General features: G+C 50.9%; 1 protein-coding gene across 1 annotated transcript in view; it reads left to right on the top strand.

Annotated features, from left to right (window-relative positions):
- Positions 1-20,220, top strand: part of LOC119970422 (golgin subfamily A member 4-like) — a 529,556-nt gene that overhangs the window by 491,043 nt on the left and 18,293 nt on the right. The window contains exons 26-27 of the mRNA XM_038805016.1: positions 8,747-8,891; positions 14,069-14,289. Of these exons, the coding sequence (XP_038660944.1) occupies positions 8,747-8,891; positions 14,069-14,289 (366 nt within the window). The remainder of the gene's footprint in view (positions 1-8,746; positions 8,892-14,068; positions 14,290-20,220) is intronic.

Genomic DNA, 20,220 nt, shown 5'->3' with positions numbered 1-20,220 from the left:
TTTTGGAGCCAGTGCTTCTACATCGGATCCATCTGTTCTACCTACTTATCCTGATTACTATGCATATGATAGGCTGGATTCTCCGGTTTCCCAGCGGCGTCTTTCTCATCAGCATGACATTCGCTGGCAGCGGGATTCTACACTCCTGCCGTTTATTAATGGGATTTCCCATTGAAGCCATCCATGCCACCAGGAAACCCACGGGTAGGGGTGCACTGCTGGTGGGAAAAGTGAATCACAACGGCCGGAGAATTCTGGCCAATATCATTCATCTGCTGAGAAAACATAGCCCAGAAACATTGGGCAGAATTTACTGGTCACGGCAGTGGGTCCGCCCACCGGCTGGAAAGCTGGTGACAACCCTGTTGCAGCCATTCTGGGCTTCCCCAATCCCATTTACCGACGGATTCCTCAGTGTCTACGGGGGAAGTTCCTACCTCTAAGAGCTGGTGTCCAATAGAGACCACCAGCTCTCCAGTATCGGCAGCATCATTGGGAATAGTGGTCACAGCCAATTCTGCAGTTGGGCCTCGGAACGGTATCACCACTGGGGACCTGGAGGAAAGATAGATGAGACAGGATCTCCAGGATCAGTCTCTGGAGAAGTAGGGAGATCTGTTTAAAGGGTTTTAGAGGATTTCATGTGGTGGGTGCCATTGCTGTGGTGGGTCTTTCCATTCAGCAAGGGTTGCCAATGTAGGAGAGACCCACATCCAAGACAAAGGCAGATCTGCGGGGATTTACCTGGCAGTCTGTCCACATGGAATGGCACTTGTATTTAACTTAAGGTCCTCAATAGACATCCAAGCAGGAAGATCATCCTTAAACCTTCCCACCCTGGACTTAATTGGGGATGACGTTGGGCAGACAGCAGAGCATCCACCCTGCACCTTTCTGCCCCATTATACATTTCTCCACCTCAAAGTCTGTGCCAATGGGGAACATTAAATTTCATCAATTGATTTCCCCATGCTGGCTCAGGGGACTATTTATTCCTGCTTTTCACTGCTCCAACATCAGATCAAAGACCACTGTAAAATCTGAATAGTTAATGCTACTATTAAATCTAATGTTACATAATAAGATGTTGGGCGTGACTTAATGTCTAGGTGTTACGCATCAGCAAGAGTGCGACAAGGCCGTTAAACCGTGGGAGAGGCCAAAATCGAAAACCGCGCCGGGCGCCAATCTGTTTGCGATTTAACTGGCCAGCTCCTGCTGACGAGATCAGGATCCCGCCGTAGAGTGGTGAAAAATCAATAATCACCACTTAAGCCCAATTTCCATACAATTAACGGGAATAACCCCTTATTTAATGGCCCCCCTGTGATCTAATGGCCTCCCTAGCAAGTGGTCATGCGGGTGCCGTTTAGTACTCCTTTTTAAAAACGGGAAGCTAGCAGAAGGGCTGCAGCGGGGACCCGAGGAGATGAGCCACCTTCGCTCACAGGCAAAGAGCCGGCGGACAGTGAGATTGCTGCCCCGATGCCACCAGCATGGATCGGGGTGAGCCGCCTTCAGTGGAGGGGGAAAGGGGGGTAGGAGGTGCGGAGCAGGAGGGGGGTGACCACCCATAACCTGCGCTGGCGGGGGGTGGGGGGGGGGGGGTGGGAGATGGGTGTCTAACATTCACAGATCCTCCATGCCAACCCCTGGATCATATGGTCCCATTCGAAGGGCAAACCCAGCCCCAATCCACCTGACTCACTGACCACCCGTAACTCCCACTTAACCACGAAGGCCCCTAGCCTTGCGCCTGAAGGCCATAGCTAATTGGTATTTCGCAATCACAGTTAAGTGAGCACTTTACACATCCCAAGTGGTTTCCCGTGGATAGGCGTGCCATGTAGAATGTGGGGGTTATTGCCTAGCATCCCAGTCAGACCGTGCCTGGACAGGAGATAGCAGCTACGGTCTGGCAAACCCAGAGGGCCAGGGAGGTGCTCACCTTCGCCTGCTTCACATAGGACGTGGCCTCATCGGTCATTCTCCCTCTCCCAAACCCCCCCCCCCCCTCCCACCCCCTCTCCTCATCCCTCAGCCTTCCCCTACCCCATTCCCCACTCCCCCTTCACCCTCCCCTCCTACCACCATTTCCACCCTCCCAGGGTCTGTGTAACATCACTCGAGGGTGATGGGACTGTGTCAGCACTGTCAGTGGATCATTGGCGATGTCAAGGGGATGATGATAACCAGCTCAGAGCTGTGCGTCGGTGCTCCTCACTCAATGCTATAGGCTGCTGAATGCTCGCTCGCACCCATCACCTGCATTTGTTGAGCCGGTGCAGGGGTGCTGTGCTGGGGGGAGGAGAGGGGAGAGGCAACCAGGACTTCCGTGTCCGGGGAGATGGCGCATGGGATTGGTGCTCGGCCCGCATTGTGTCTGGACGAAAGTGCCAGGGCGTCATATTGGTCAAGCTCATGGAATTTTAATAATTTACATGTCTCCCCTACTGCCCCAAATCCCGAATGGTATCGCCCCAGTGGTGGGTCTCGGGGGAGTGGGTGGCCGCCGTCGCCACTCCTGGTTGGCACCCAGCTCCCCTTCCTCCCATTCGGTGGACAGAAGGCCCTGGGGTTCACCTTGGGACGGAGGGGCAGCTGGATTGTGCCCTGGCTGCCCTTGTGTCATCCCAGTCTGACGGTTCCTCAATGTCTATGATGCAGTGTCGATGCCACTGGCAACAGAGTGTGGGTCATATCGACCTATATCACTCTTAAGTGCAGATGTTAAGTTCCTTGCCAAAGTGCTGGCACTGTGGCTAGAGCCCTGCCTCCCAGAGGTGATCTCAGAGGATCAGACAGGTTTTGTTAAGAGTCGGCAACTATCGGCCAGTGTATGTCGCCTGCTAAACGTTGTCCTTTTCTCCTCCTCGGTGCCCGAACTGGAGGTGATTGTTGCCCTAGATGCCACAAAGTTGTTTGATAGAGTGGAATGGGAATATATGTTTGAGATTCTTGGGAGGTTCTGGTTTGGGCCCAAGTTCATCTCCTGGATTCGAATACTGTATAGGGCCCCCACTGCTAGTGCTCGTACGAATGCTCTGAACTCTGTGATGCGACCATCAATTCACGCGAAACAAGGAGTTGAAGTAAACTGTGGGTTTAATCGACTAGACCAGTGCCTGCCTGCGACTGGAGTGCGTCGGGGAGGACCTCCTGCCAGTAGGAGACTGGGAGATTCCGAGACCGCAGGGCCAGGAGGACGGCCTTCCAGACCGTCGCGTTCTCCCTCTCCACCTGCCCGTTTTACCAGGGGTTATAACTGGTAGTCCTGCTCGAGGCAATGCCCTTACCGAGCAGGTACCGACGCAGTTCGTCGCTCATGAACGACGAGCCCCGGTCACTGTGAACATACGTGGGGAAACCAAACAGGCTGAAGACACTATGTAGGGCTTTAATGACGGTGGCGGCGGTCATGTCGGGGCAGGGGATTGCAAAAGGGAAGCGGGAGAATTCGTCCACCACTCACATTGCGGCTTTGGCGATGTCCGCCTTGATGCAGCTGAAGGCCTGGCGGGCCTTGGCCGCCAGTGGGAAGGTGGTGGCCTTGATTAGTGGCCGGGCTTTGTCCGCATAGTTGGGGACCCACTGGGCGTAATAGGAAAATAACCTGAGGCACCTTTTCAGGGCTTTGGGGCAGTGGGGAAGAGGGAGTTGCAGGAGAGGGCGCATACGGTCGCGGTCGGGTTCTAGAACCCCATTTTCCACGATGTAGCCGAGGATGGCAAGTCTGGTTGTGCAGAAAACGCATTTCTCCTTCGGTTTGGAGAAATCTCTGAAAGTTGGCGTCGTGGTCCTGCTGATCATGGCCGCAGATGGCGACGTTGTCCAAGTACGGAAATGTGGCCCGCAGCTCGTACTGGTCCACCATTCGGTCCATGGTTCTTTGAAAGACCGAGACCCTGTTTGTGATGCCGAAGAGGACCCAGAGGAAGTGGAAGATGCGGCCGTGTAGTGGCAGTACCCCGGGCGGATTGGGAGCTGGTGGTACGCAGACTTCAGATCCACCGTGGAGAACACACGGTAGTGTGCAATCTGGTTAACCATGTCTGCGATCCGGGGAAGGGATATGCATCGAGGTGCGTGTACCGGTTTATGGTTTGGCTGTAATCTACAACCATCCGGTTCTTTTCCCCGGTCCTGACGACCACCACCTGAGCTCTCCAGGGGCTATTGTTTGCCTTGATGATCCCCTCCCGCAAGAGTCGCTGGACCTCGGACCTGATAAAAGTCCTGCCCTGAATGCTATACCACCTGCTTCTGGTGGCGACTGGCTTACAGTCGGCTGTGAGATTTGCAAAGAGCGGGGGAGGGTCGACTTTTAGTGTTGCGAGGCTACATACGGTGAGTGGGGACAGGGGACCGCCAAATTTCAGAGTTAGGGTCTTGAGGTTACACAGAAATCCAGTCCCAATAGGAGAGGAGCGCAGAGGTCGGGGAGTACATATAACTTAAAATCGGTGTACTCGCGCCCTGTGTTGCTAGGGTTGCGGTAGTGCACCCCCGGATCTGCACCGAGTGCGACCCAGAAGCGAGGGAGATGGTTTGGTGCTCCGGGAAGATCGGGAGCGAGCAGCGTCTTGCCATGTCTGGATGAATAAAGCTCTCCGTGCTCCCGGAGTCGAACAGGCAAGGTGTTTCGTGTCCATTTACCCGGACGGTCATCATGGAGCTCCGGAGGTGTTTGGGTCGCGACTGGTCCAGGACGACCGCGCTGTGTTGTGGGTAGCCGGCGTGGTCGGAGGTGCTGGGGTGGTCGCAAGATGGCTGCCCCCATCCGTCAAATATGTCGGGCGGCGTTGCAGATGGCGGCCAAAATGGCGGCCCCCATGTGTCGCACGTGGCGGGCTGCATGGGTGAGGATGGCCAAGATGGCAGCCCCTGTGAGTCGCACATGCTGTGCGGGCTTGGAGATGGCTGCCCCCACGGACAGCACGAGGCCGACGATGCATCCGGGGGCGGAGCCGGCAGGCAAGCTGCTACTCTGCGGGCCTGTGATCTGAGGGTTGGACCTGCGATTTTGAGGGTTTGGACCTGGCCAGGCAAACCTGAGCAAAATGTCCTTTTTTTCCTGCAGTTGCTACAGTTCGCGTTCCGGGCCGGGCAGCGCTGTCTGGGGTCCTGATGCCGGCCATAGAAATAGCAGGGTAGCCCCCCGTGTTGGGCAGGCAGCCACGCACAGGCCTTTAGGTACTCTTTGGTCGGGGGTTCACGAGGAGGTCGCGTGATCAGACGGGAACACGTTGAGGCTTTGGAACGATATGTCTAGGGAGGAGGCTAGCTTTACCGTCTCTTCCAGGTCTAGGGCACCCTTCTCGAGTAAGCGCTGTCTCACGTAGTTGGACCTGACTCCAGCCATGTAGGCGTCCCGGACTGCGAGGTCCATATGTTGAGTGGTCGTAATGGCCTGGTAGTTCCAGCAATTCCCCAGGGCATTGGTGGCAAGCCGTGAGGAGATCCCGCGCGTACACCTCGTTCACTGGCCTTACATATAGACGTTTCAGCATCGCGAGGGCGTCTGCGTAGGTGGAAGCTTCCTCGAGTTGAACAGAGATTCGATGGCTCACCTGGGCTTGGATGGAGGCTCATCTTCATATCGTTGGAGACGGAAGACGAGGAGGAGGCTGCGAGGTAGGCCTCGAAACAGCGGAGCCAGTGCGAAAAAATCCCTTCTGCCTCCACGGCTTGCGGGTCGAGTTCCAATCGGTCAGGTTTGAGGGCCGATTCCATTATGGTGTTGTAGTCGATTAAATTGATGCGACCATCAATTCGCGCAAACAAGGAGTTGAGGTAAACTGTGGCTTTAATCGACTAGAACAGTGCCTGCCTGTGACTGCTCTGCTACTGAGAGCCGCCTACAGGGCTACTACTGGAGGAGCCAGGGGCGGAGCCCACAAAGGCACCAACATGATACATCACAGGTAATACCTAACAATGGTCCATAGGTGGAGCCCTCATGGGCAACAGCATGGTAGTTACATACATGGTGAATGGTTAATGCAATACATTCACCACACTCTGGCTACTTCCCATTGAATAGGGACACGAGACAGGGGTGTCCACCATCTCTGCTCCTGTGTGCATTGGCAACAGAACCACTCGCTTTAGTGGTGAGGTCCTCTCAAGTGGAGTGGGATAAATCGGGAAGGGGTGGAGCATCAGATCTTCCTTAACGCGGATGACCTACTTCTCTATATTACAGACCAGTACCCTCTATTTGCGAGATAATGAACCTGCTTTGGAGTTTTGACTCCTTTGGGTACAAGTTGAACTTGGGTAAGAGCAAATGCTTCCCGGTCAACCCATGGGGAGGCGATCCTAACTGGGTCAATATCTTTTGCCTTGCCAAGACTAGCTTTCGTTATTTGTTGGTCCACTTGGCCGACTATTGTGCCTTGCTTCATAAATTAAATTACACTAGTCTAGTTGATCGTATCAAGTAATATTTAGAGAGGCGGGATAACCTCCCCTATCCTTCGCAGGGAGGATTCAGACTATAAAAATTAATGTACACACGAGATTTTTATTTATTTTTCAATGTCTCCCATTTTTTTCCCCCCCAAGTCCTTTTTTTGTCAAAGTCACTAAATTAATATCTTCCTTTATTTGGGCGGGTAAGACGCCAAGGATCTGTGGGTCTTTGCTCCAAAGAGATAGGCAGTCAGGGGGCTTGGCTCTATCCAATTTATTGTTTTACTATTGGGCAGCCAATATTCAGATGATATTGTTGTGGTTCAGTGGTCCTGTTTCCACATGGGGACAAATGGAAGCGAGTTCCTGCATTGTTTCTAGCCTTGGCGCAATAGTTACTGCATTGTTGCCTTTCCCTCCGGTAAGATTTTCCCTGAATCCAGTGGTAGTGTCCACCCTGGGAATTTGGACGCAGGTCAGGCAGCATTTTAAGCTCTGTTCCTTGTCTTCGCTAGCTCCCATCTGAAATAACCACCTTTTCCTGCTAGCGGGTTTGAACTCGACATTTAAGTCATGGAAGGGGAAAGGTTTGGAAAGTTTAGGAGAACTGTTTACCAGCTTTAAGGAGTTGAAGGAGAATTTCTAACTGCCTGGCTACAATTTTTTCAGGTACATTCAGATTTGCGATTTTTCACAAAAGGCTTTTCCCTCATTTCCCTTGGAACCACCATTTCGAAGAGGAATTTGTCTTTGGCTGAGTCGGATGGGGGGATTATTTCGGCATATATGTCCATATCCTCTCGGTGGAGTCAGCTCAGTTGAGTGAGGTGAAGGTGAAATGGGAGGGTGAATTGGACCCCATTCCCGATGATCGGGTATGGAGTGAGGCCCTTCATAGGGTTAATTCCACGTCTTAATCTGCTCGGCTAAGTCTGATACAAATTAAGGTGGTGCACAGGCGCATCTGACTAAAGCGAGGATGAGTGAATTTTTTCTGGGGTGGAAGATAAGTGTGAACATTGCTCTAGGGGCCGGCTAACCACACTCATGGTTCTGGTCTTGTCCCAAGTTGATAAGCTTTCGTCAACACCATGTCGGAGATACTCAATGTAAATTTGGATCCATGTCAGGAGGTGGCCATTTTCGGGGTGTCTGACTCGCCCGTGCTTCAGATGGCGCTGAAAGCCGATGTCCTTGTCGCATTGATAGCCCGTACATGACGAGTTCTGCTTGGGTGGATGTCTCCTACCAGTGCCTCGGCTTCGTTGGGTGACCTCATGTCTTTCTTACATTTGGAGAAGGTCAAATATACCATTAGAGGGTTGGTAGAAGGGTTCTACCTATAATGGCAGACATTCATTTCCTATTTTAAGGAGCTAGTCACCGTCAGCTGTTAGGGGGTTTAGTTTAGCTTTTTGGGGTTAAGTTCATATGTGCATTTGCTTGTTAGTCTCATTCTTTTACTGTGTACCTTTGGTTAATTGTTTTGTATGATTGTGTTAATTCTGAAAAAGTTTAAATAAACATTTTTTTTTAATCACCTCTAAATGGTTGTTTTCATAATTGGGAGCAGTCAATGTTAGAAGGTTTCTGCTCTCCTACCTCCCAGCAGGGTTTGTTGTAAAGCAATTAGAAGCTCTGCAAATTTTTGTTCCCTCGTTTTTTGTTTACGACACCTATTTGTAGCTGTTTTCAGATATCTCCGTACAACATGGTGATAGAACCTTTACTCTATGTAGCATAGATCATAGTATTTGCACTGCACAAGGAGGCCATTTGGCCCATCGGATCTGCACCCGCTCTTGGAAACAACACCCTACTTAAGCTCGCCCACCCTATCCCCGTAACCCAGTAACCTCACCTCAGCTTTTTCGACACTAAGGGCAATTTATCATGGCCAATCCACCTAACCTGCATATCTTTGGACTGTGGGAGGAAACCGGAGCACCCGGAGAAAACGCACGCAGACACGGACAGAATGTGCAAACTCCACACAAACGCCACTCCATCCCACCGGGACCCTCCGCCCAGCCGGGTAGGGGAGAATCCCGCCCCATATTTTCCAAATAAGTGCATTTAATTCAAAAATTGAATTCTTACGCTGGATTTATTTTCAGCTGCAGGAAGCACCAATGTTTCTGCACAAAGTGAAATCATGTCATATGCCATAATTTCCACCTCACTTTTAAGCATTTCTATTCCTATCGCACCACCCATTAACTGTAGTCAGGTCTGTTATTTTGTACTTTATTTCATTTTTGAGCAGTGTAATCTTAGATTTTATGCAGCAAGAACTGATTTTTGAAAATAATTTTACTAAACCTAATTTTAGACCTGATTCCATGAAAAACAAGGCTAAAGTAAGCATGTGTCGGAGACTACCAATAAGGACAGGAAAGATGCTTCAAGTACCTCCACCTTCTTCGAGATTTTCTGAACAAATCGTCACATTTTCAAGCATCAGATTCTCAATACCGGTACTCTGACTTGTTATTTTTAAAAACTCACATGTATCAAAAGAGAACCAAATGCAGTAAAACATATGAACACAAATGTAAATTGCATTAATGTACTGTTTTTCACAACCATAGGATGCGACAAAGTGCATCACAACCAAATTGATGTACTTTTAAAAATGTCATCACTTTGTAATGCAGGGAAACACAGCAGCCAATTAGGATAGCAAAAGGAAAGTTGGCATTTATTGCAAGGCAAATAGAAAATGAAATGGGTACGTTTTACTGCAGCTTTATACAGATGCGAGACCATGGGCGGGATTCTCCGTCCTGGGACTCCCGGAATGTGTTCCCCGATGGGATGGAGAATCGGGTGTTGGTGGAGAATCCCCAGGGACCTCTGTAATAGGAAACCCCCTCTAGAGAGCCCTGTAATAGGGAAATCCCCCGCAGGGACCCTCTGCCAAAAGGAACCCCCTCCACAGATCACCCCCACACATAGACCCACCCCCAGACACAGAACTGCCCCCCCACCCACCCACGCACCCCCAGAAAAGGAACTCCAGTCTGGATGCTAAAGAGCAGTGAAGACAGGGGCAGTGGGAAGCCTGTAATACGTACCTTGCAGCTCCATGTGTCCATTCCTGGAAGGAGAGCAGCTGTGCCTACGTCTGGCTCCCAGAGATCCATTAGCTGAAGCCATTCATTGCTTTCAAGTAGTGGGCTGTGATTCAGCTGAGAATAGAATCATAGAATCAATACAGTGCAGAAGACCATTAGGCCCATTGAGTCTGCACCAACCTTTCGAATGAGCACTCTATCCATGCCCGCTATCCCCTTCACCCCATAGCCTAACCTGAACATCCCTGGACACTAAGGGGCAATTTAGCGTGGCCAATCCACCTAATCTGCAGATCTTTGGACTGTGGAAGAAAACCGCAGCACCAGGAGGAAATCCACGCCGACACAAGGAGAACATACCAACTCCACACAGACATTGACCAAAGGCTGAAATTGTCCCTGGGTCACTGGCGCTGTGAGGCAACAGTGCTAATCAATATGCCACCCGGCCGCCCCATAAACCTTCTGCAGCTTTGATCTATTCATACCCCTTCACGGTTCAGTGACCTAAGTGCTGAAACCTTAATGTTTGTAAACATTGACCACATCAAAGAGATGTAAGTGCATTCCAAGCATTAAGTGCATTCCAATCACTCAAGTATGTGATTGCATTGTACTTTTTACAGGGGTCCCGGGGCTGACCAGAGTGGGGGTAGGGAGGAGTACACAGGCAATCCGAGGGTGGGGGGGGTGCTACTGTGTGGTGGGGAGCGGGCACGGGACCTGTTTGCAGTGGGGAGCGGGTCAGGTCTGATTTGCACAACCAAGATCCCTTCGTGCAAGCTACGTGCAGGACAATCTAATTTTGCACAGGAGACTTCAAACAGGTGCAAGTACCCTATTTGCCCATATAGAAAGCCCAATGCCTGCTTTCAGGATAGATGCTCCAGGCCTATACTGACACAGTGTGTGCCTTCTTCCGGTTCTTAATGATGCACACTCATGCTCGCCATGTGCTTATTCAGTATTTGAAAGATAGGTTACCATTTATTATTGGGCAAACTCCTAAAAGTTGGATGAAATATTATTTGATTCAGAATTGAATGACAATTTGTTGGAATTACTGCCTTTGGACAATGCCCAAAACTGGGATGATCCCAACATTGTTATTTAAATTTGACCGCGGCTTCTCCTTCCCTGGACACAAATAATTCATTCATTTTGTTCTGGTTTTTATGGTTTACAATCCTTTTCTCTCAAAAATTCAATTTTAAGTGTTAGTACTTGATTAAATAATGGGAATCTGGGACAAAATTCTCCCCTACCCGGCGGGGCGGGGGGTCCCGGCGTAGTGGAATGGCGCCGACCACTCCAGCGTCGGGCCTCCCCAAAGGTGCGGAATTCTCCACACGTTTAGGGGCTAGGCCCGCGCCGGAGTGGCTCCCGCTCCGCCGACTGGTGCCAACGGCCTTTGGCACTACACCGGCCGACGTCGGGGCTGGCCGAAAGGCCTTCACCGCTCGGCGTGAGTCCGCGCATGCGCCGGAACATCAGCGGCCGCTGACGTCACCACCGGCGTATGCGCGGTGGAGGGGGTCTCTTCCGCCTCTGCCATGGTGGAGGCCATGGCGACGGTGGAAGAAAAAGAGTGCCCCCATGGCACTGGCCCGCCCGCTGATCGGTGGACCCCAATCGCGGGCCAGGCCACCATGGGGGCATCCCCCGGGTCCGATTGCCCCACGCCCCCCCCCCCCCCACCCCAGGACCCCGGGGGCCCGCTCATGCCGCCAATCCTGCCTGCACAGAGGTGGTTTAAACCACGTTGGCGGGAGAGACCTGACAGCGGCGGGACTTCGGCGCATCGTGGGCCGGAGAATCGCCGCAGGAGGCACGCCGACCGGCGGGGGCTTGATTCCCGCTCTCACCGATTCCTGGGTGGCGGAGAATTCCGGCCACGGCGGGGGCGGGATTTACGCCGTCCCCGGGCGATTCCCCGACCCTGCGGGGGGTCGGAGAATTCCGCCCCTGGAGTCTTTATTCCAATGAAGGGTGATATCTAGTGGCCCTGTTCACCTCGGTCGCAAATCCTGTAATGGCCACTAAATCTCGAGAGAGGGATAAAACAGGATTTGTGCTGGTGAGATATTGGTTTGAGATCTTCCCCGCCAGCTGCTAGTGACGTTGTCAGATTCAGGTCTAGTGAGGGTGTATACCTGATTTCTGCAAACTTGAATCAATTTCAATATAGAATCATAGAATTTACAGTGTAGAAGGAGGCCATTCGGCCCATCGGACCTGCACCAGCCCTTGGAAAGAGCACTCTATGCCTCCACCCTATCCCAGGAACCCCAACTAACCTGTTGGAAACTAAGGGGCAATTTGGCATGGCCAATCCACCTAATCTGCACATCTTTGGACTGTGGGAGGAAACCAGAGCACCTGGAGGAAATCTATGCAGACACAGGGAGAAAGTGCAAACTCCACACAGACTGTCACCCAAGGCCAGAATTGAACCTGGGACTCTGGAGCTGTGAGGCAGCAGTACTAACCACTGAGCCACCTTGGCGCCCGGCATAATTAAAGAGCTTCATGCCATAATGTCCATCCAAGGTGTATCCTTCACCACTACCTCCTGACAGCGTGATAACAAAGTGGCACGAATGACTAATGGTTTTCAAAAGCAAAATCCAGTTGTAATGACCATGCCAGGAGCACAGAGGTGGCTGGGGGTCCTGGGGGTTGATGGACAAGGGGGGCATTGCCAAGTGGGCAGTGTCGAGTGGGCAGTGTAAAATCGGCATATAAAGGGGCAGTGCTAAGGGGGCTCTGGCAAGGGGGTAACCTTCCTCCATTGGGAGAGGTTCTGCTTATGTGTGGCGGGGTGGGGGGGAGCCCCGTTGATAGAATGGAGGTGGGGGGAAAGGGGGATGAGCCCCAAAGGTAGCGTGAGGGGGGGAGGGAGAGGGACAGCCCCATAAAACAGCACGAGGGGGACGAGAGAGGCCCGATGACAGCGTGGAGGGGGAGGGGGACGAGAGAGGCCCGATGACAGCGTGGAGGGGGGAGGGGTGAGCCCCAATGACGGCGTGGAGGGGGGAGGGGAGAGCCCGATGACAGCGTGGAGGGGGGAGGGGAGAGCCCCGATGACAGCACGGGGGCAGAGGGGTGAGCCTCGATGACAGTGTGGAGGGGGGGGCGGGGAGAGCCCCAATGACAGCGTGGAGGGGGGGCGGGGAGAGCCCCAATGACAGCACGGGGGCAGAGGGGAGAGCCCCGATGACAGCGTGGAGGGGGGAGGGGAGAGCCCGATGACAGCGTGGAGAGGGGAGGGGAGAGCCCCGATGACAGCGTGGAGGGGGGAGGGGAGAGCCCCGATGACAGCGTGGAGGGGGGAGGGGAGAGCCCCGATGACAGCGTGGAGGGGGGAGGGGAGAGCCCCGATGACAGCGTGGAGGGGGGAGGGGAGAGCCCCGATGACAGCGTGGAGGGGGGAGGGGATAGCCCCGATGACAGCGTGGAGGGGGGAGGGGAGAGCCCCGATGACAGCGTGGAGGGGGGAGGGGAGAGCCCCAATGACAGCGTGGAGGGGGGAGGGGAGAGCCCCGATGACAGCGTGGAGGGGGGAGGGGAGAGCCCCAATGACAGCGGGGAGGGGGGAGGGGAGAGCCCCGATGACAGCGTGGAGGGGGGAGGGGGGAGGTGAGAGCCCCGATGACAGCGTGGAGGGGGGAGGGGTGAGCCCCGATGACAGGGGGGAGGGGAGAGCCCCAATGACAGCGTGGAGGGGGGAGGGGATAGCCCCGATGACTGCGTGGAGGGGGGAGGGGAGAGCCCCGATGACAGCACGGGGACAGAGGGGTGAGCCCCGATGACAGCGTGGAGGGGGGAGGGGAGAGCCCCGATGACAGCGTGGAGGGGGGAAGAGAGAGCCCCGATGACAGCGGGGAGGGGGGAAGAGAGAGCCCCGATGACAGCGGGGAGGGGTGAGCCCCGATGACAGCACGGGGACAGAGGGGTGAGCCCCGATGACAGCGTGGAGGGGGGAGGGGTGAGCCCCGATGACAGCGTGGAGGGGGGAGGGGTGAGCCCCGATGACAGCGTGGAGGGGGGAGTGGATAGCCCCGATGACTGCGTGGAGGGTGGAGGGGTTAGCCCCGATGACAGCGTGGAGGGGGGAGGGGAGAGGTGAGAGCCCCGATGACAGCGTGGAGGGGGGAGGGGGGAGGTGAGAGCCCCGATGACAGCGTGGAGGGGGGAGGGGTTAGCCCCGATGACAGCGTGGAGGGGGGAGGGGAGAGCCCCGATGACAGCGTGGAGGGGGGAGGGGGGAAGTGAGAGCCCCGATGACAGCGTGGAGGGGGGGAGGGGTGAGCCCCGATGACAGCGTGGAGGGGGGAGGGGTTAGCCCCGATGACAGCGTGGAGGGGGGAGGGGTGAGCCCCGATGACAGGGGGGAGGGGAGAGCCCCAATGACAGTGTGGAGGGGGAGGGGAGAGCCCCGATGACAGCGTGGAGGGGGGAGGGGAGAGCCCCGATGACAGCGTGGAGGGGGGAGGGGATAGCCCCGATGACAGTTGTTGCCATATGACATTAAATGGTAACATATATCATAATATTTCTGAATGTTTCATTTCTAGAAATTAGCCGGTCTTACGAGTATCCACCGTGAAGAGTTAAAAGATCTTCCTTCTCGTGGCAATAAAATTTCAGCGTCTGTTGAGAACTATCTTCAGGGCATGTGGAAAATGCAAATCGATAGCACAGAGGCTGTGACACCATGCAGAAAAGTATTTTTCACCACACCAAGACTTCTGGAAATGGAATTAAAAAGAATTGGAATTGCTCATCGAAATGTCAGGTAATACGAATAATGGGAAGTTCCATGGAGATTCTGTTGTAGTGTAGTCCATGGGGTTCACATCTTGAGACTATAATATAGGCAAGACCTTTCAAAAACACCAAACCAGAATAATAAAGCATACAAAATTAAGAACATCAATTTAAAGAAATTAAACATTATTGCTCCTCTCAACAGAAATGTGAATGTAGAATCCATATACGGTTATTATTATTATTGAACAGATGGGTGTGTTGAAAAAGTTAGTAATTTTTACCTATTCACCTTTACTCCTGGCCAGTCTTTGCTAAATGTAGGATGATCGGAAGTTGTATCACGCAGCATAGACACTTGCAGCAGTTGAGTTTTCATTGGCTACTAACTATCATAACGATTCTTCAAGGTATTTTCAACATCTGTAATCATCTCATTGGAAGCTTCTTAGTTACAGATAAATACAGCCATACATTGATGTTGTCAGTGTCTACTTCTGCGCCAAGTACAGACCTGCCATTGTTTCCATTGTGAGCGTTGATTCTATCATAATCTGCAAGTCGCTTCCATGTATTTCTTGAATTTTGATAGTGCAGATTATCTTTATTTTAATTCATTCAAGGGATGTGGGCTTCGCTAGTTAGTCCAGGTACACCCACAATGCTGTTACGGAGGGTGTCTCAGATTTTGACCCAGCGACAGTGATATTTTCCCAAGTCAGGGCGGTGAGTGGCTTGGAGAGAACCTCCCTTTGATGGTGTTCACATGTATCTGCTTGTCCTTCTCGATGGTAGTGGTTATGGGTTTGGAAAGTGCTGTCTAAGGAGCTTTGATGAGTTCCTGCTGTGCATCTTGTAAATGGTACACACGTCTGCTGCTACTGTGTATCATTTTGTGGAAGGGATGACAATCAAACAAGCTGCTTTGTCCCGGATGGTGTCAAGATTCGTGAGTGTTGTTGGAGCTGCACTCATCAAGGCAAATGGAGAGTATTCCAACACACTTGTGTCTTGTAGATTGTGAACAAGTTTTGGGGAGTCAGGAGGTGAGATACTCACCACAGGATTCCTAGCCTCTGACCTGCTCCTGTAGCCACAGTGTTTTTATGGCGAGTCCAGTTGAGTTTCTGGTCAATGATAACTCCCCTGGTTGATGATAGTGCGGGATTCAGTGATGTCAAGGGGGATGGTTAGATTCTCACTTGTTATAGATGGTCATTGCCTGGTACTTCTGTGGCGTGAATGTTACTTGACACTTGTCAGCCCAAGCATGGATCTTCTCCAGGTCTTGTTGCATTTGGACATGGACTGCTTCAGTATCTGAACAGTTGTGAATGGTCGGAACATTGTGCAGTCATCAGTGAATATTTCCATCTGTGACCTTATGATAGAAGGAAGGTCATTGATGAAGCAACTGAATATAGTTTGGTCTAGGTCACTACCCTGAGAAACTCCTACAGTGATACCATGGAGCTGAGATGATAGACCTCCAACAACCACAGCCATCTTCCTTTGTGCCAGGTATAACTCCAACCAGTGGAGTGTTTTCCCCCGATTCCCATTCACTCCAGTTTTGCTAGGGCTCCTGGATGCCACACTTGGTCAAATGCGGTCTTGATATCAAGGGCAATCACTCTTACCACACCTTTCAAGTCAGCTCTTTTGTCCATGTTTGAACCAAGACTGTAACAAGGTTAGGAGCTGAATGGCCCCGGGAGAACCCAAACTGAGTGTCAGTGGCAAGATTATTGCTAAGAAAGTGCTGTTTAATTGCATTGTTGATGACTCCTTCTGCCACTTTGCTGATGATCAAGGATGACTGGTGAGACGGTAACAATAATAATCACTTATCGTCACAAGTAGGCTTCAATGCAGTTACTGTGAAAAACCCCTAGTTGCCACATTCCAGCGCCTTTTCGAGGAGGCCGGTGCAGGAATTGAACCCATGCTGCTGGCCTTGTTCTGCATTACAAGCCTGTTGTTTAGCCTACTCTGCTAAACCAGCCCCTTTTAATTGGCCAGGTTGGATTTGTCCTGCTTTTTGTGTACAGGCCATAGCTGGGCAATTTTCCACATTGCTAGGTAGATGCCAGTATTGCAGTCTTCCAGAAACAGCTTGGCTTGGGGTATGGCAAGCCATGGAGCACAAGTCTTCAGTACTATTTCCGGAATATTGTCAGGCCCATTGCCTTTGCAGTATCCAGTGCCTTCAGCTGTTTCTTGATAGCAAATTGGTTGAAGACTGGAATCTGTGATACTGGGCTTCCGGAGAAAGCCAAGATGGATCATCCAATCATTGTCATTGATACAAGACAAAGAGAATGTTAATGGGAGCTTTGAAGACCAAGGTGTTGATAGTGGCATAAAGGTAAGATTGCAGAATGTGTTACTCGCAGAACAAGGGTTAATACCATAAAGCAAACCATAAGAACAAGCCACATATGGCCCTGTGGGCAGAGGGTTTTGAAGGAAAAAACATTTTAACAAGAAGATTGAAAAGGAGGAGTTCATGATCTGAAGTTGTTGAACTCGATGGTAAGTCCAGAGGCATAAAGTGCCTAATTGGAAGATGAGGCACTCCTAATTGGGAGATGACGTTACTCCTTCTGGCTAAAGATTGTAGAAAATGCCTCAGGCTTATCTTTTGCACTGATGTGCTGGGCACCCCCATCATTGAAGATGGGGGTATTTGTGTTTCAACTCACTATCTTGCTGTTAACATATTCACTGGGGTAGGTGTGTAGAGCAGGTCTCAAGCAACTAGATGGATCTCTTTGGGTGTTTGTTTTGCCTGAGATGTTTTCTGTCGCTTGTTAAAAACCTATGGTGGAACCAGTCTTCGAAAACTGAAGTCGGTCAAGCGTTGGTACTCAAGTGAGTTTTGGTAGTGATTTTAGGTTTAGATGATGGGTGCAGTATGGTTTGGTGAAATTTCTGATGATAATTTGTCTTGTAGTGTATTGTCCTTGGTGTAAAACCTTCTGTATATCAGCGGGATATGACGTTTGTGGCTGTTTCATCTAAAGACTGTTGTTATAGGAACTTACAAAATACTATGCCGAATCTTGAAACTTGCTAACCAAGTCCCAGCTCTGCATCCCCTTCTCATGGCACCTGCCCTTGCAATCACTTAAGGTGTAACATCTGCTCCTTTATCTCCTCCATCCTCACCGTCCAAAACTCAAAACTCTCCTTTCAGGCGAAGCAGCAATTCACTTGCACCTCCTTCAATTTAGTCCATTATATTTCCTGCTCAAAATGTGGGTTCCTCAGGGCAGCACGGTGGCCTAGTGGTTAGCACAACCGCCTCACGGCGCTGAGGTCCCAGGTTCGATCCCGGCTCTGGGTCACTGTCCGTGTGGAGTTTGCATATTCTCCCCGTGTCTGCGTGGGTTTCGCCCCCACAACCCCAAAATGTGCAGAGTAGGTGGATTGGCTACGCTAAATTGCCCCTTAATTGGAAAAAATAATTGGGTAATCTAAATTTATAAAAAATTTTAAAAAATTAAAAAATGTGGGTTCCTCTATACTGGGGACACTAAATGCAGACTGGATGACCGCTTTGCGAAACACCGTCAATTAGTTGACCATTATGGTACTGGCCTTCTTTTTGCTTGCCATTTTAACTCACTATCTTGCTCTCATGCCCACATTTCCATCCTTGCCCTGCTGCAATGTTCCAGCCAAGCCCAACACAAACTGAAGGTAATGCACCTCATCTTCCATATGTTTTTGTCAATCCCTCCTGAACTCCCACCTATGCTTGACCTTCTATTTTACTCCCCTTTTCAACAGTATAAAACCCATTGCGTTTCTACTTCTCTTCAATTCTGAAGAAATCATACGGACTTGAAACATTTTTTTTCGAAAATATTTTATTGAAGCATTTGTAATTTTCACAGTTTAACACATTAACATTTCTTAAACAACCGCGCAGGCCGACTCACGCAAAACACCTAAAGAACAAAAAACAGTAAACAACCCTATTACCCCCACCCTGTCCTCTAATTACTCGTATACTAACTTCCCTGGCCTCATCTAACATTTCCATGCCTCCTGATTTCTTCTCCCCCCCCCCCCCCCCCCCCCATTTTCCCCTTTCCCCTTACTGCTGACGTTCAATTTTCCTTCAAGAAATCGATGAATGACTACCATCTCCGGGCGAACCCGTGAATTGATCCTCTCAAAGCAAACTTGATTTTTTTTTCCAGACTTAGAAGCCCTGCCATTTCGCTGACCCACACTCCTGACTTCGGGGCTCCGAGTCCCTCCATCTCAGCAAAATCCGTCTCCGGGCCACCAAGGAGTAGAAGACCAGGACATCGGCCTCCCTCCCCACCCTTGGCCTCCGAATCTTCCAATACCTCAAATATTGCCAGTTCTGGACTCAGAGTTACCCTCCCGTCCAGGATTTCTGACATAACGTCCACAAATCCCTGCCAGAATCCCCTCAATTTCGGACTTGCCCAAAACATATGTACATGATTTGCCGGGCTACCCCCACACTGCCCACATCTATCCTCCACCTTCTCAAAGAACCTGCTCATCTGGGCTATCGTCATATGGGCCCGGTGGACCACCTTGAACTGGATCAAGCTAAGTCTGGCACACGACGAGGATGAATTGACTCTCTTCAAGGCTTTTCCCACAGTTCAATTTCCAGCTCTCCTCCCAGCTCCTCTTCCCACTTCCTCTTCACCTCCCTGATAGGGGCCCCTTCCCATTCCATCAACTCCTTGTATATCTCTGAAACCCTCCCCTCTCCAACCCCTGTTTTTGACATCACCTTATCCTGTAGACCCCTCAGGGGAAGGCGAGTAAAGCTTGGAACCTGCCTCCGTACAAAGTCCCGCACCTGAAGGTACTGAAACCCGTTCCCACCCGGCAGCTCGAACTCCTCCTCTAATACCTCCAAGGTCGGAAAGCCCTCCTGGATGAATAGGTCCCCAAATCTCTCAATCCCTGCCCGCTGTCATCTCTTAAAGCCGCATCCAGTGGACTTGAAACATTAAACTTTGTTGCTCTTTCCACAGATGCTGCCAAATGCTGAGTTTTTCCAGCTTTTTCTGCTTTTATTTCAGATTTCCAGCATCCACAGTATTTTGCTTTTAGACTCTCCAGTAACTTTGATCAGAACTCTGTATTGTAAGGTTGTGCACTTATTTTGTATGTCTGAAGGTAAATTAAGCTAACATTAGATGAGGTGTTGTTAGGCCGTGGGTGTTCTACAGGTTTTAACTTCCCAGAGTGCGCTGATGATGCAGGTAGTGGAGTCCCACCATTCATTCACCATCACAATCAATTACATGAAAATCACCATCAATGGCTTTCCATGACATCAATTCTCTGAAAGTATTATTCTTTTGAAGAATAGGCCTCTGAGGTCTGGGTCCTTAGGCTCTTCAGCTGAGGACAGTTGTTTCTAAATCTGCCATGGAGTAACTTTCTCATTCCCTTCTATTGGGACCAATGCTTTAATTGTCGCACCTCCTCAAAAGAATCAAAAAAAATCACAGGCCCTTCCAACTGCTGACATCTCTGACTGCTGTTCCCTCTACCACGTTGTTAAAAAGTGAATTTTCTACTTAATTGACATCAGCCTTATCAACACAAACTGCTCGAAAACTCTGTCTCCCTTCCCCTGAGCAGGAGTAAGCCAATGAAAGGTGGTTTTCTGGATTCTCATCTGCTTTACTTGGTTAATGATTGTTGTGGGAGAAAATCATATCAGGTAAATGGCACTTGCAGATTTGGAAGCATTAGGACAACCTCATCACAAACCTGCCAACAGGACTAGAATTAGTCCATCATATCTGGTTCAAGGTGGACTACCACATCAACTCACATCAGTGCACCTGTTGCATGAAGAACATGTTAAGACCATAGCACTTTAATAATATGGCGGCATTTGCTAAAAACATAACTATTGCATCCTGTTCCATCCCTCCTACCTTAGTTT

Source organism: Scyliorhinus canicula, chromosome 8 (assembly GCF_902713615.1).
Source record: "Scyliorhinus canicula chromosome 8, sScyCan1.1, whole genome shotgun sequence".
NCBI classification, from domain to species: domain Eukaryota; kingdom Metazoa; phylum Chordata; class Chondrichthyes; order Carcharhiniformes; family Scyliorhinidae; genus Scyliorhinus; species Scyliorhinus canicula.
Note: the sequence above shows the minus strand (reverse complement) of the source record. Positions and strands in the feature narration are given on the sequence as shown.